At 39.7% G+C, this 17,330-nt stretch overlaps 1 protein-coding gene across 9 annotated transcripts in view; it reads right to left on the bottom strand.

Annotated features, from left to right (window-relative positions):
* ERG (ETS transcription factor ERG) overlaps positions 1-17,330 on the bottom strand; it is a 114,152-nt gene that overhangs the window by 2,319 nt on the left and 94,503 nt on the right. For 7 of the 9 annotated variants that reach the window (XM_081198776.1, XM_081198777.1, XM_081198774.1 and 4 more), the window contains 7 exons: positions 12,343-12,494; positions 8,051-8,254; positions 7,197-7,277; positions 3,883-3,954; positions 1,758-1,826; positions 1,042-1,098; positions 486-533 (listed from right to left, as the gene is read on the bottom strand). In XM_081198776.1, the coding sequence (XP_081054902.1) occupies positions 486-533; positions 1,042-1,098; positions 1,758-1,826; positions 3,883-3,954; positions 7,197-7,277; positions 8,051-8,254; positions 12,343-12,494 (683 nt within the window). The remainder of the gene's footprint in view (positions 1-485; positions 534-1,041; positions 1,099-1,757; positions 1,827-3,882; positions 3,955-7,196; positions 7,278-8,050; positions 8,255-12,342; positions 12,495-17,330) is intronic. The other 2 variants (XM_081198778.1, XM_081198780.1) reach the window with 2 other exon arrangements.

The raw sequence follows: 17,330 nt of genomic DNA, 5'->3' as shown, positions 1-17,330 counted from the left end.
TTATATGAGTCTACTTCTTTTTCTCAAGCAGCAGCCAACATGTTATGTTGCAAACCTCTTTCAATCAGTGACATGGGTGGGTTAGTTGTGGTGATGACCTTCTTAGATGCCTCTATTTCCCTATTTGCTCCTGTTAGCTTCTAGTCAGTTATTTAAGTTCACTCATGATTTTGACAATGCCAACTTCATCAGTAACAATATGTTATGTTTCTACGATGATGCAATATGTTGTGAGGATCTAATGGTGTTTATAAAGGAAAGAAAGAAGAATACAATATCTGTTTTAGGAATGTAGAGTCTGTAGCCTTCCAGATGTTGCTTGCCTATACCTCCCATCATCCTTTGCAATTGACTGATGGGAGTTGGAGTCCATACATCCCTGATGTATTTCTACCACGCTGGTGTTAAGTGTGCAATAAATTTCCATGGGCTTTGCTATATGAATTTTCTAGATAAACATCCTAATGCAGTACTATTTTTCCTACCTGGATTTGCAAGACGGCTGCTGGTTGGGCCAAGAATTTGGTAGGGATCTAGAGAAAGGTTAAAAAGAGAGAGACATAAACCAAAATGCTGTAAAGATATTAAGAAAGCTTTTTCAAATATAGGTTATACAGTAATGTGTATAATCAGAATCTGGTTAAACAGCTTTGGCATATTTTGCAAAAATAAGGGATTTTATATTAATTAAAAGAAATAAATGCTACACAGATCTTTATTTTATACTATATTACAATGCAAAACTAATCTTGAATTATGTTGACCGCCTGTGATTGATAGAGCTGCACCTGGCAGAACAATCTTATCTAAAGAAAGTTGGTGTAACTTATAAGAAAGCTCAAGTTACCCCTATTCTAAACTATGTTCGGATGGAACTTGGAGGAGTTTGCCCTATACCGTGTGCTAGGTCATGTGACTGAGCTGAAAGTGGTTTGGAATAGGTATAAGTCTCTTTTTGCCCTGTCCCATCCCTCCCCACACCCCCAAAATGGCCCTTTTAGGGGATTTATACCAATGGGGAATAGCTGCAGGTAGACATACCTAACTGAGGGCGCTGGTCTTCTGTTTTGGGCACTGTTGAAGATGATGCTTGAGCTGCTAGGGGGGAAAAACACAACTGAATGCCCAGATCAAGGCAATGAGTGGCTTTTGTCTGTAGAGCCTGAGTCCCTATCAAGAAAGCTGAAATCCCAATGTTTTGTAATTGCATTCCCTATTGACTTCCCCACCCCTCCAACTATCCAACTTGTCCCCGCTTTTGCCCTACTCAGCATTTCAGATGCTCTCTCTCTCTCTCTCTCTCTCTCTCTCTCTCTCTCTCTCTCTCTCACACACACACACACACACACACACCTCACATAATATGATACAAAACAACTATGAAGTTTTCTGAAGTCATAGTATACTAAAATGAAACAGCTGCAAAGTCATGGAAGGTACGGACCAGGATCAGATGAAGATCAAACAAACAGTAAATACGCAGGTATAGTATATGAAATCGCATCCCTGTTCACAGTTACATATTATATTCTGGATCCTAAAGAAAAGATCCTCATAATTGCTATGGATATTTAATTCTCTAATCAGGCCAAAGTCCAAACAGCAACAAATGAACTATGATTTGAACCTGTTTATATAAGGTCTTCAATAAGCTGGTTTGCACCTGAAATTTAATTGTCAGAATCAAATTCTTCTGAAGCTGCTATGGCATTTCCAGGTAATGTTATCTGTTATGAAAGAAAAAGAAGATACTTTACCTTTTGACTGGGGAGCAGGATGACTGTGACTTGTCCAGGCTGACCTCCTGGCCTGTTCATAAGGTATATCTGTGTGAAAAAGAAATTATCTCAAATATATGTGAGCTAGAAATAACTATCAAAGGTCAAATTTCTCCATGTATGATTGTTTCTGAAATAAGTAATTTTCCTGATGACACACTATTCAACATGGTTGATAGCTGCACTGAAGGAAATCTAAAATCAAAATCACTCCTGCAGTGATCTGTCTAATCGCCACTCTGCAAAATAATTTCATATGCAGAACCAGTGGCCCTCCAGATGTTGTTGGATTCCAATTCTAATTTCCAGAAGTCCCAGCCAGCATGGGTATCAATATTTAGGGAGCTGCAGGCTCTGTATCTATGTCCCAGGGGTGCCACCCCCACATAATCACATGACATGGTGCATGCACACCATTTGAATGGCAATGCCCATCGCCTTTTATTGGGGGGGGGGGCAAAGCCCTCTCAGCCCCTAGGAGTTGGCTCCTATGCTATTCTTAAGAAGCTTCAAAATTCTTTATCTGCACACACATCTTGCTCACAGTTATGAATTAAAAACATGCAATTGCCACCAGATAGACAACTATGAATCTTTTCTTCCTTTCCTACATTATAAACATGTATAGATTTGCATGGTATAATTTCTTGCAGCAACTAAATACATTATTCTTCTTCTTTGGCGATCACTCATAGCCGAGTAAGATTGTTTTCCATGAACACGGTCTTAACAATGAGTCCGTAAGTGACTGTGGAGGCCAATTCTGGATCTACACGTCCTTCCACAGTGGGGACATAGGGTTCCGGGCAGGAGCTGATCAAGATGAAGGTTTGCCAAGCGTGCCTTCCTCTTAGCACGTTTCTCCTTTTCGTCCTGAATTTGAGCGTCTTCAAAGTCCATGACACCTTTGGTAAAGAAAATCCAATTGGAGCACTCACAGACCAGTGTTTCCCAATTGCCAGTGTTTACACTACATTTTAAAATATTTGCTTTGAGAGAGTCTTTAAACCTCTTTTGTTGACCACCAGCATTATGTTTTCCATTTCTAAGTTCAGAATAGAGTAGTTGCTTTGGAAGACGATAATCAGGCATCCGCACAACATGACCAGTCCAATGAAGTTGATATTGAAGAATCACTGCTTCAACACTGGTGATTTTTGCTTCTTTCACTACTCTGGTATTAGTTCACCTGTCTTAGAGAGCCAATGTGGTGTAGTGGTTAAGAGCGGTAGTCTCGTAATCTGGTGAACCGGGTTTGCGTCTCTGTTCCTTCACATGCAGCTGCTGGGTGACAGAAGTCACACTTCTTTGAAGTCTCTCAGCCCCACTCACCTCACAGAGTGTTTGTTGTAGGGGAGGAAGGGAAAGGAGATTGTTAGCTGCTTTGAGATTCCTTCGGATAGTGATAAAGTGGGATATCAAATCCAAAGTCTTCTTCCCAAGCGATATGTAAAATTTTTCTGAGACACCATTGATGGAATCTTTCAAGGAGTTGGAGATGGTGTTTATAAGTGGTCCATGTTTCACAAGCATACAGTAAGGTTGGTAGTATAATAGTATAATAGTACTTGCTAGATTGGAGATGGATCCCCTCCCCCAGCACTTGCACAAAAGTTTACAAACAGTGCTAAAACACGTTCTCCTTCTATTCCTGTCTAGCGTTTTCATGGCCTTGGGCTATCCAACACCTGTGGCTATTTTAACCCAAACCTTAAAATAAAACCTCCTGCATGATTGGGAACCAGTCTCTGATTGGGCCAGACATTCTACTCATGTGAGTAAGCACCTCCTGCAGAACCTCCCTGTTTAATAAAAACTGACCATGGGTGGCCAACATGCATGGAGACACCAGGGATGGGGTTTGTTTGTGCATCTCTGCCTCCTGTCCACAGAGAACAGCATTTGCATGCTCAATCAGATGCCCAAACACTTATAATTGAGGAATCTTCTATACAATTATATATGTCTTATATCTAGTACTAGTTTTCTGTGTACGAGGAAAGAGCAGGATAGGAAGAACAGCCAGCCAGACTGTAGCACTTTAAAAAGAAAGACAGACAGACAGACAGAAAGACAGAGAAAATAGGATGGTGTATTTGCATACCTGGCCTGGTGGTAATTCTTTGTGCAGTTTCAGGGTAGACGGAAGTGTTCGGGAAGATAAAAGCTGCACCTCCTAGATACAAGAAGAAAATGGAAATAAGTATAACTTTGCATTTCAATATGTTTTGGAACAAAACTTACAACTATATGTGCATTGGAGTTGGACTATGATAAAGCATCTGATCTATCAGGTATTCAGCTGAAATCAGGACAGTACATTGAAAGAAAAATGTTCATATCTTCCAATTAGAAGGCACTGTAGTAACATTTCAACTGATTTAATTAGAAGCTTTTTTGTTTTGTTTTGTTTTGTTTTTTATTCAGTCTTTGTGGAAGTCAGTGTTAGGTTTATCAGGCATATCAATTATTTCCCCCACCCTGCATATCCCTAGTTATTGCATGATGTAATTCACTATGAGCTGGTTATTGTCAGGGAAAATGAGGAAGCCTGGTAAGCCATATATAGCCACAGAACCATCACTTAATATATACAATTGCTGTACCCAAGGTAAACTTTTTTCAGGGTAAAATGGACTTGGATAAATTAATATTCTAACAACAAGAAAGTAGAGTTGGAAGGAACATACAAGCTCCTTACTATTCCTTTTACATGTAGAATGTACAGTGTAGTGGTTTCAGTTTTGGACTAGGACCATGGAGACCCAGATTCAAATAAAAAAGGAGGAGTGGGAAAGAATCACATATAGTACTCATAACTTTTTGGAGGAAAAGTGAGCTATAAACTGAATAAATAAAATGAACAAAGAGGGATAGTGGAAAATCCATATGTATGTATATATATATATATATATATTTGCTTTCGTAGATTTCATATATATATGAAATATATTCATATGTATGTATATATATATATATATATATTTGATTTCATAGATTTCATTTGCTTTCGTAGATTTCATATATAACGTATATATATATATATATACGTTCTCATAGCCCACCCTTCGTCAAATGGTCCCAAGGGCAGGTTACAAATATATCACAATTAAAATAAGTACAGTGTGCAATTATAATTATAAAAACCACAAAACAACAAATTTAATAACAAAACAGAAGTACAGAACAGCAGTGCACAACAGTGCTTGCTTCCCATATTACTTTAAAAATCAGGGGTATGTGTAGCTGAGTGTTTAAAAAAGATACAGTGAGGCGAATGGCACATCATGTCTGTTCTAAGATGACATTTGTGTACAGCAAAAGAGGGGGGTTGTGATATCAATTTATTTAAAATTGTATCAAGCATATTAATTAGTGCCTAGATGTGGGACCATCGGGAAACCCTACGTACATTGCCTTGAGTTCCATTCTGGAAGATAGGGAAGATATAGATGTAACAACAACAATATCACAGTGAAAAATCCCTGTTAGTTTCTAACATTGTCGAGAGAGAAGAATAAACTTTCTATTCCTTATAGAGTTGTTATTTCTGGTCACTATAAGTCATCAAAACCCCCAGGCATGATAATGAGATATCCCAAACTTTTATTTAATCAGATTAAAGATACAGAAATTCCATACATCTACATTGTCTTCTGATGCACAATTTCAAGAGCTTGATTTTAGTTTCCTTACCTATAACCCACATACGAACCAAATTTACTTCTAGAAACAGAGAACCAATGGGAAGTTTCTTTCCCTCCAAGTTATAACCTGATCTGCTGAGCTACAAAGTAGATTCTGGCCAAATTGTGGCCTGGTACCTAACTCAAACCACAAAATTGGCACAAGATGCCTCTATATGAGGCATACAAGTGATAAGAGAACAGAAGGTGAAGGACTAACACTTATTCCTTCCATGCTTCTTGGTCTTCTGCAAGAGTGGGGAGATTGGCTGCTTGCCTGGTGCTTGTTCCCCATCCTTACATCGGTATGAACATGGTTTGGGAACAGAGTGGTGCCATAGCTCATTAAAGGGCCATAGCTCAATGGCGGAGTATCTGCTTTGCATGCAGGAGGTCTCAGGTTCAATCCAGGCAGGCTTGGGAAATACTTAGTATATGAAACCCTGGGAAGCTGCTGCTCCCAACAGCGTATACAGCACTGAGCTGGGTGGACCATTGGTCTGACTCTCTATAAGGCAGCTTCCTGTGTAGCATGATTCCCTGTACTTTCCTTCCATTATATCCTTTGGGATATAGGCAATTGAGGAGTTCAGTGTTTCTTGCAAGATAAATTTATTTTAACATCTATATCTTGCACCTTCAGCAGTGATGCTATCAGGGAGGCCATCAATCAGCTACAAAAAGATGATTTATCATTAAAAAAACCAATAAAAACAGCATCAATGCAACAAAAATGAATCAGTAAATAACAAACGAGGGAGCCAAAACCTCCAAAAATTAACAGTGGCACAAATGCCTGAAAATACATAGAAGGCCTGGGGGAATTAAAAAACAAGAACTTTCACATGGCTCTGAAATGATGGCAGTGCAGCTGCAAGGTGGGCATCCTAAGTAAGGGCATTCTGTACATGGTGTGCCATGTTCAAGAGAGCACTCTTTCGGATGGCCAGCTCAATACAGCACACATTTGCTCCTGCTACAGCAAACCCATAGACCTGCATCAGTCGATCAAAGACACTGATTGCAGATCCCTACATTTAAATTACGCTCTACTTGGATACAGGCCATGCTTTCAAAAGTGCTTGAGAGGTACACCATGGCTGTTTGTTCAGACGACCTGTTTCACTCTTCTCTCATTAAGATATTCAGTTGCATAATAGATTTATACAGATCTCCCGTACACAGAAAATTTGAAGATTAGGGAGCAGACTAGGCTAGTGCTCTCTAATCTCTAACATGCTACTTTTATATGGGGGCTTTTTCCAAGCAAGGGAGACCAAACATCCAATCTCCCACTGGAAATGGCACAGCTGAGCTACACGTGTCTGCTCTTCTTCTTCTTTATGTTTCACTCTTGGGATGAGAAGCAATAGTGAGAGTATTATCTGAGTGCTTGCATGTGTGTGTTCATGCACATAAAAAAGGGTGTAGGTACATGAATATTCTCTTTCTCAGAGGCCATATTTCCTTCTAAGAGAACTCATGAAGAGCTTCATCCAAATCAATTACTGTATCTGAGCCTAAATGGTTTATCTGTGTATGGCGTGTGTGTGTGTGTGTGTGTGTGTGTGAGCAAGAGAGAGAGAAAGCAATTCCCACCAATACTAGGAAGCATATTACACTCTTAAACCCTGCCTTTCTTTCTTAATTTACAGTTAGCATGCATTTGTCACATAGATAACCTTAACTTTAAAAAAATGGCCTATAGGGAGGGGAGTCGTGACAGCATTACCTGTATTTCTAGCATGCATTAACCGTGGAGAGTTTTGTAAGGCCTTATCAACATCATCTGAAGTCAAATGTGGAAGAGGAGCTACAAAACAAAAAGCAACACCAAAATTTTAAAAATATATATTCAGAATTATCTTAATAACCATTTTCTTTTATCCTGATAGGATTGTTTATTGGTCAGCCTAGCATCAATTCATTCTGCTCTTTGTGGGAGTGGGTTTATAATAATGCTGGAAGCAGGGCTTTAATTAAGAATATTGTAGAAAATACGGACAACTAGAAAGCCTGTGAAAAACAATGTCATATTGGTGTTGCACTGCCTGATTTTTAAAAACAGAAATTGTTCTTCGACATTTTATTATTCAGTTATGCAACATTGTCTATACCACAGATAACAAATTCGCTTTCTCCTCCTCTCATCTTTGAATGCTGCTTAGAAGTTTAATTTTATCTATATTCAGGGGACTCTTTTGTTCACCCTAACATCATACAAGCCCTATTTCTGTGAGAGTCTTATAAACTGCTCCTTTGTGCACACATATTTAAAATCATGCCTGGAATTTCTTTTCAAATTATTATGTATATAATCTCATTTAGAATGATCATTTCAGTAATGGAAAAAGGGAAATGCATGTGACCAGAAAAAACATTACAATTTTTTTATATAGATTATGTTTGAACTGATTTTTTGTTTTCTTGTAATATCTAAAATGGTTAAAATTTCCCTGATTTGAAGTCTGCTTAAAGAACTCTGTGAGCATAGCAATTGAAAGAGAAATCTGAAATAAGCATTACAGTAGAAATTGCAGTGGACAAAACTTTGGGGGGGGCCATCAACAAAGAAAAGGTTCTTACTCTCTCTGAGGTAGTGTAAGTGTGAGAGAAGAATGTCTGCATTATAGCTTGGTGTTAGCCTCTGGAAGTCATCTTTGGTCATCTTACACAATTCCTTCCCATCAATATTCTGAAACAGGACAATGTCCACATCTGGCAGGCCATATTCTTTGACTGCCCATTCCAACCACTGGCGTACGTGGTCTGTGCTCCATAATGTGGGATCTGTTTTGAAAAGCAGAAAGTTTCATTGTGTTAATGTTATGGAGAATGAGTCCTGCTACAAAATTGACTGAGCTTCTCCCCCATAGCAAATGCACTACTGAACAATGGGTAGCATCCAATGCAATTGTTCCATTAGCACAAGGGTTTATGATTTCACCCCTCCCCTCCCCATGCACATTCTGTTACCCTTCCCAAATCTGATGTGGATGATTGGGGGGAAACCCAGAGGAGATTTAGGGGGTACCTGGGGAGAGGAAAGGGGGGTAAAATTTTGTGTATAAGCATAAATCTTTGCACCATCGGAATGCGTTACTTAGTGCTACACTGAATACAAGCCAGTATTAATTATTCTGGCACAGTGTGTTCGTCCCAGGAATCTGTTTATTCCATCAAAAGGAACCAAAACTTAGGCGAAAACTGGATGTGTGCCATCTATCCCCATTGAACTCAATGGAAACTCTTTTACTGAATTCAGTTGGATGTAAATTGCACCTAATGCATGAGGCAGAGTGGTTGGCACACTTTCAAAAACATGCCTGAGCATTCATTTTTCTCGTCATGTATCTTGAATAGTGCTTATTGTGAGAAGACATTATGCTAAAGTGGAACTAACTACCCTTTCCACTGTAGCCCTTTGTACTCTTTAGTCAAGGTATGCCATTTATTTATTATTTATTTATAAATTGCATTTATTTATTGTTAAGCCACTTTCCATATTGATTGCAAGGCAGATTACAACTTTAAAAGAGAATCAATGAGCAAAATCAGTAAGCTAACATTTTAATAAACACAAATTAAAATGCAACCATAAAGTTAGTTTCCAGAACAGTTCTCAATAGTCAGGAATCAGGAAATCACAAAGATCTAGATGAACAAATATATTCATGAGGCCCTGAAAAGTGGCTGAAAATGTGACCTGTGGTTCAATAGTAAAAAATAAATTTTAAAAATGGGAGAAAACATCACCCACAGGTCATGACCTCAAAAAGTAGCTATCATATTGACCCATAGGTTTTGAAGTTTTGCCAAGTCTCCAAAAAAAGTTTGAAAGAAGCCATACTGCCCTGTATTAGAAGCATAGAAGCACTCCAACAATGATGTCTAAGAACCAACGGAACCTTTGTCTAGGAGGAATCTGCCATTCAGGTCAGACAGGGAAGCATCAAATATGTAGGGCCATTTCCAAGTCATTGGAATAGTCACTCCTCTCAATTTTGAGGAACCGGGTGTGCACAGCTCTTTTCCTGTCCACACACCCTACAGTAAATGGAATTCAGGGTTCAGTTGCTGGTGGTCCTCCTGCAGAAAGCAAATTGTCAGGATGCTCCCTCTTTTGCACACTTTCTACCCTTGATCTCTTGACTACTGATCCCAAGCCATTAACAGGTCTTCCATCACAATTCTTAGAACTGTAATTCAGACTGACCCCCCCCCCGATTCCCCCCACAATTTGATCCAAAATGACTTCAGTTTTTGCCTCCACTAGTTCCAAAGCAGATGCCCAATCCTCCACTGCTGCATTCCTTCTTTTAAAGATATATTCACCAGTTTCCCTGCTTATCTAATGGGCTTGTCAGGTTCCCACACTTTGTTGGTCTCATCAGTTTCGTCTGACAGCTCAAAAAGGCTGTCATCCATTTCCTGCTGAATATCAAGCCTGGCAAACTTGGTCTTAAGCATAGCCTATCATCTTCTGACCTTTGCAAGCAACACCCCCTCGCCCCAGTGTCAACCATTGCTCAATGAGCAGCCCCAACTACACCCCTGCTCTTTAAAGAAGAATGCAAGAAGGTAAAGAAGGTAAAGAAGGTAAACTGCTTGATTCCAGTGCATGGAAGCCACCTACTCCTAGAACATCCAGCTTGTTATGATTCAGCTTCAACTCATTAGCCCTCATCCAGCCCACCACTGTGTCCAAGCATGGCCACAGCTGATTGAGCAATACAGAGAAACAGAGCTGTGTGTCATCAGACTTGTGATGATACCACACCCCAAATCCTCTACTGACTGCTCCCAATGGCTTCATGCAGATATTGAGCAGCACTGGGGACAGAATGGATCCTCTCCTGTACCCCTCAGCTTAACAGACAGATAATGAGGTATAGTCACCCAATGCCCTCCACTGAAACCAATTCTGCAGGCACGAGTGCAACCACAGTAATTCAGTGTCACTCTCTTCTAATTCATGGAAGTGGTCCAGCAAGACATATGAACACCAGGCCCTGCACAGTGACCCAGCTTAGCTGTGAACTATTAATCTTGCTCCCCCACCCCCTGTTTCTTTTTTCTTTGCCACATCATCCTGCAATCTGTAATGGCTGTGTATAAATGAAAAACATCTGGCAGTCAGATAGCAGGACTTTGCTCAAATATTTCTTGTGCAGCTCAGCAAACAGCTGTTTATGCCTACAGACCTCTTGCTCCCTGAACAACATTTACATCAATTTCCAAATGTATTTAAGACAGATGTGGATAGAAGAAAGCTATTTATGATCACTCACGGTTCAGAGACTGGGAAATGTATCAATGGCCCATTTTTGGACCAGATTGCTTGGGAAGTGCTGCTGCTTTGTGGCTTGTTTCAGAACATTTTTATCATCCACTGAATCAGTTTGTTAGCAAAGCTGAGTATGTGTAGAAGATTATGCAACAAGTCCGTAGCTTGACAAATAACTGACAGAATTTCAACTTGTCATTTTAGCCACTTCTAATTTTCCTATAGATTCATGTCACTATATAACTGTGGGAAAGTTAAGCAATGCAGCAGAAGTAGAATATATATTCCTTTTAGAGTAGCATGAGTAAAGGCCAATCTTCTTTTCATTAAAGATTAGCCCCATATACCAATGTAAACCACAAGTGATAAGGGAATATTATGATTAGTTTTTGACTCTCCAAAATGTGCATAAAATAGAGGAATCAACAACCCCATTTGATGTTCAAGGTTTACCAGCAGTGATAATCAGCTGGAACAGCTACTTTTATGCCAGAAATTCAACAAAAATTCAACACAGCACTAGTTCCTCCATCCATATCTAACACACTAGCCATCCTAGATTATCATTTACTTGTACATCTTTTGCCAGCAGGTATATGTGTGTATACTAATTACTGCTTTATATTTAGGGGCTCTACCACAAAAGATACAATTGACCATAGTATAGCTAATAATTTATATTGTACTTATCAGAAATGTAATTGCCTGTTTATGAAAATGCAAAATTGCTGTTATGGAGGCTTGAATTCAGTTGATATATATCTGGACTCGATGGGGTGTTGATATCCTTAAGAGCTCCAGGGAATAACTTCAGTTCATTCCAACTGGCAGTTCATGTCTCTTTCCTTCTGCCATAAGGCTTACGTGGTCTGCCTATTCTCACAAAATCCTACAGAAGACTAGAAATGCTTAGTTGTGGGCTGGATCACACACAGAGATCCATAACTTGATTAGTGTACCCTTTATAGGGATGTCAAAAGGCAGCGATTTCCCTTTCAAACTGTATTCATCACAATCAGTGCTGTTTCCATTCTGCTGCAGTTCAGTTTCTGCCAAATATTATGCTATTTGCTTCACTGTCCACTATTTAATGCAAGTTACATACATTACCTATTTACATGATTTTTGTGACTTACATTGATTTCAGTGTAAATGAAGCATCAAAACAATGTAAAAAAGTAATTACTATAATTACATATTACTTACAAACTTTGAAACACACCTATGTGAATGAATACCAATCATATTGGCTTGAGTGATTTCCATTCTAGACTGCAGGATGAACAAGCAAACTGCATGAATTTCTGTTTCCTTTTCTGTTTTCAGTAGAATTCTCTGACATCTCTCCAACAGCTTCTCGCTTCCCATCTTGGTACAACAATGCCCCTACAACCAATGAAATGGCCAGGAAGCTAGCGCTGCAGTGCCACCTCACCGGGCAAGCTGCAACTGATATATTCCTAAGTATGTACACCAGGCTCCTGCTGAAATCAGTGTGGAACTAAAGGTGTTTAAGCTGAATGGCCAACTGTGTTTAATGACTGGGCGGGCCCAGTTTAAAAAGGTTATTTAAAAACATTTGTCTTCTCACCTGCTGGAACAATAACTCTCCGTTCATTGGTGGTCATGTTTGGTGGTGGGATGTGCTTTTCTTCCATATAGCTTCCATAGTTCATGCCAACGTTTTCTGTGTTGCTGGACATCTTTCCTCCTTTTGCCACACTGCAGTTGTCAGGGGAATTCCTAAGGAAACAATTTAAGATTTCCTGAATAATACGTTTCAGTAAGCAGGTTTACAAGTGAAAGAGGAATTTTGCTATATGCTGATCTGAAGTTCTCATCTATCTGTCAAGCAATGCTGTTCCAGGAGTCTACTTTAGATACTAAAATGCCTTCCGCTGGTGGAGGCATTTTAGTGAAGTGTAAAAACTTGAGGATCTGACTCCATATTACTTTATTTTTGGAAATGGAAATGGAGTTTGGATTTGCAGGCATATGATTTAGGCCTGATGGACACTCACTGTTGCATCTCTTGAACGTCTAAAAATATGCATACTGTCTTTCTCCACTGGTGCACAAATCAGTAAATCACAAAAAAATATTGCAAATCAGCATAAACATATTATAAAAACAGGCATAAAAATAGCATGCTGTTAGGAGACAAATTGGCCTAAACTTCAGGCTAGCGTTAACGCACTCAGCTCTTCTCAAAGTCTTGGTATATTTGGTACCTGAAAGTGATGTACTATGGCAGACCTTTTTGAGGAAGAATTTCCAGTTATGCACCACTCCTACCAATACAGAGATATGCATACACTGAGTGCTTTGAACCAAGCCTTCAAAAAGATGGGAGTAATGGTAAAGTGTATATATCATTTGGGTTTTTCACAGTAAAAAAGAAAGCAGATTACATTAATTCTAGAGCAAACTGCAAGCATGGAAGCTGCCATATGTCGAAACAGAATTAAATGTGACAACATTCCATTTAAAAAAAAATCAGACATGCAGTACTTTTATTTAAAATCACTGTTACCCACCCACCTTCTCAAGAAAAAGGGTAAGGGTTAAATAACAATACTGATAATGTTGATGAGACCCAAATGGACAGTGCAGTCTGGTTACTGTGTTTTTGTAAATAAAAATGTTGAATAATTTAAAAGAGAAGCATTGCTAGTAATATGCTTTAGATCGTTGTACAAATTTACATTATTTCTTTCCTCTGGAAAAACAACAACAATGGAATGTAAAAGATATAAACTTCTTCCTGCAACAATGCAGTATATATCATCAGTTTCAGTCTGTCCTATTGTCATGGGCAATCGTGCATTAAAAGTACAATAAACACTTTTCAGTGTACTCTTTAAAAGATTGAGTGGTAGCAATCAGTATTTGGCACACTTCTTGGGAGTTGCTAGGGTGGGTCTCTGAACTGAATATAAACACAGAAAAGACTAAATTAGCATTTCTCCCTGGAATCCAGAAGCATGTGCTCAAGAATTTTACCTTTATAATCAACTGAGGATAATGGCAAGTTAGTAGAGGTCCCAGCCCCAGACACTGCAAAGTGAACCCCACATGTGCAGTGGGAGATCTGAATCCCTGCCCCCAACATCCAAACAAATAAGCACCTGTGCTGTGTTCTCTGAAACTCATGAGAACTTAGTTCAGCTGTAGTGAGAGAGAAAACTGTGGGGAAAGATGGACAAAATGGATATACCTCATTTCACATGCAGCCAAATCACTTATTTTTACTTTACGCACGGCAATACCAGTCTCATGAGAGCCAATTCACACTTTATTTTGTGTTTTCTTTTATTGGCCTGATTTCCCTGAAATAGACACAGAAGAAGTTGAGGAAAGCATGGCTCTCCACATTCGTGCTCATTGTAAGGAAACATAGCAATTTAAATGCAGATATGCCCTGTACCATTGCCAACATGAGTAGGTGGATTTTGTTATTTGAAGTCTGGTATTACTTTGTTTCTAGAAAAAAGTGTGAATCAACTAATTGTAGAGGGTTTGCATATCTGAAGTTTGATGCATGCTGTAAGTCCTGAGCTAAACAAAGGTAGGCACAACTGGAACCCAACATATAGGTAGCCGGTAGCTTACAAATATCAGGAAGGAAGCTGCCTACAAGGTAAAGGCTTGTTTAAGGAAAATCTGTTTGATTTCTGAATAGCCAAGGGACAGATGATAATAACAGAAAAGCAGTCTACAGGGAAGTGTGCCTGGCAAAGAGTGAAGCCTAGCTGTAATTCATTCACAACCCTGGACCCAAACTATAGGCCAACATGTTTTAGAATCCATTCTTCCTTGTATGCTGGTTTCTGGTCAAAAATGGTACCAGTGCCTTGCCCAACTTGACACATCAAAATGCTACAGACAAGTAGCAATAACTTCAGATAAATGAGAGATGGGTGTTTATCAAGATGCACATATAGTACATTGTACTCTATGTTTTTGACACCATAATAAAGTTACGTGAAGGCCGTCCACTCATCCCCCTTCCCTCTTTCCTTGATTCCTTTGCACATTCCAGCTGCTTTGTGCCTTAAGGCCATCATAGCAAATTAAGGCAGTCAGCATCTGGCTCACTGGAGGCCAGGCAAGCTATAAATATTACCAGCGCTGCTCTTTGCTTTTGCATGGAGGGAAACAGCTGGTTTAAGTTTTACTACACATGATCCTTTCTCCATTAGAGCAGACACTTCAATATTTCTTGTGTATGAGGTTAGAGTGAAGAAAGGGCTGAGAGAGTGGGAGCTCTAACTTGGCAGTTACAAAATGATGTTCCTTATATACTTAATTTACAATTATATTGGTGCTGGGAGAATTCTGAAATCTGATATGCTGGTACCAATACCAAAACCACAATAGCTTCCCAGTTGGCCTACAAGTTTCTAAATCCATTTTTCCTTGTTTTCCTTTTATTATTTCATAGAAATTCTATTATAATGGCAATGGATTACATTTCCCAAGTTGTATTTCATTTCAAGAACTTGTAAGCACATTGTGCTTGTGGTTCCATAAAATAAAGAGTGAGCTGGAAGCCACAGCCCTCCTATGCTTGCTTCTGAGAGTAGGAAATCTCATGTTGTTTGAAGCTGCCAAAAAAAGAGCATGCTGCCCATAAGCAGAAGTGTGTGTGTGTGTGGTGTGTGAACCACATAAGAGTCAGTGTGGTGTAGTGGTAAAAGCTGGGGTAGCCAATGCAATGCCCTCCAGATGCTAGATTATAACTCCCATCATCCCTCACTATTGTTATGCTACCGTGGATTGATGGAAGTTGGAGTTCAAAACAACTGGAAGGTACCTCTTTGGCTACACCTGCATCAGTGTCCAGGTTTAAATCTCTACTCACACACAAAGCTCATAGGGTGCCTTTAGGTTAATCACTATCTCCCAGTCTAGCCTACCGCGCAGGATGGTTATGATAATAAAACGGGGGTGGGGGTCCCACATAGAAATCATTTGAGAAAAAGCAGGATATAAATGGAATCAACCAACCAACACAATTCCACACTTTCTCTGCTAAGCTGAACCAAAATATCAGCTAAACTAGGTTATCCTTGGAGATGTACTTGCTTACATGAAGAATGACCACGAGTTGAGAACAAATCACATTTCCTCGAGGCAGTTCCAACATTAGTAGGTCTGTTAAATGCCTGAACCAACAGCTTTCCTTGGGGGCCCCTCCAACACCTGAATTTCTAGCTTGTGCCTGCCCACTGAGACCAAAAGGCTGCATGAATAAAACTAGCACAGTTCCTCCATGATTAGACACCTGGCATCAAACCAAGGTTCTGAATGTCTGGAGAATTTGTTACTTGAAATAAGAACTCACAGATATTTGAAGACTGTGCTACACCAGAGCTTCACATTTTTCTAGCTTTAAGGACCTACCAAGACGTTTTGCTGCCCGTAAGATGCATCATACCCCTGAACATGCACGGAATTTGCTTTAATGAAATATTTTTTTCCCATATCTACATAATCTACCTTACTAAACTGCCAGTGCCATGAGGCCAAATATGTCCACCATTCCCAAACACCAAGAACTGAGGTTAGAACTGATTTTATTTCATTTGAATTCACAATATGGTCTATGGGTTTTTGATGCTTTGCCCTCTTCTGAGGAATTACTCTTGCAACCTGTTGGGAAGGCTCAGGAGGGATCGCCAGGGGAAAGGAGCTGCCGCTGCTGGCACTAAGTGTCTATCACATAAAGTGGTTGCCTCACTGTACCTAATGGTACATAGAGCTGGACTTATCAGTTTAGAGTCCCATGGACTGCAAGAAGATCAAACCTATCCATTCTGAAGGAAATCAGCCCTGAGTGCTCACTGGAAGGACAGATCGTGAAGCTGAGGCTCCAATACTTTGGCCACCTCATGAGAAGAGAAGACTCCCCGGAAAAGACCCTGACGTTGGGAAAGATTGAGGGCACAAGGAGAAGGGGACGACAGAGGACGAGATGGTTGGACAGTGTTCTCAAAGCTACCAGCATGAGTTTGACCAAACCGCGGGAGGCAGTGGAAGACAGGAGTGCCTGGCGTGTTCTGGTCCATGGGGTCACAACAAGTCGGACACGACTAAACGACTAGACAACAACAACAATACATTCCATATCAGCTTCATTTGTAAAGTGCACATTTTAAAATATCATGGGAATTTGAGGGCCACTCAAAATGAAATCAGCCTGTATTACTGATGAACTTTTGGTAACCTAGAACATGATGCATTTATGGCCAAAATCTCATGGCAGCAGAATCAAAAGATTCCAACATACAGCCCAGATAATGACCTGGAAATATACCAATGCAATTAGTCTGTTTCAGACATGAGAGCCAATGCACACAAGTAATTTTACAAGGATTAAAGCTGCATTTGGATAACTCTAATATGCGGAAATTGACCAAAGCATTTTTCTTTTTTAAAGTTTGTAAATGCATGCTTCTGCCCCAAAGCAAAAAGATAGCAATATAATTTTGAATGGTGTTTGGTCTACAGCTCCTTTAGCCCACTATGGGAACAACATTAAATATGGGGCTTGTCCACACTTTTGCTTGTCCCTTG

The sequence above is a fragment of the Podarcis bocagei genome (genome assembly GCF_964188305.1).
Source record: "Podarcis bocagei genome assembly, chromosome: 6".
NCBI lineage: Eukaryota > Metazoa > Chordata > Lepidosauria > Squamata > Lacertidae > Podarcis > Podarcis bocagei.
This window is presented reverse-complemented; position numbering and strand designations above follow the sequence as displayed.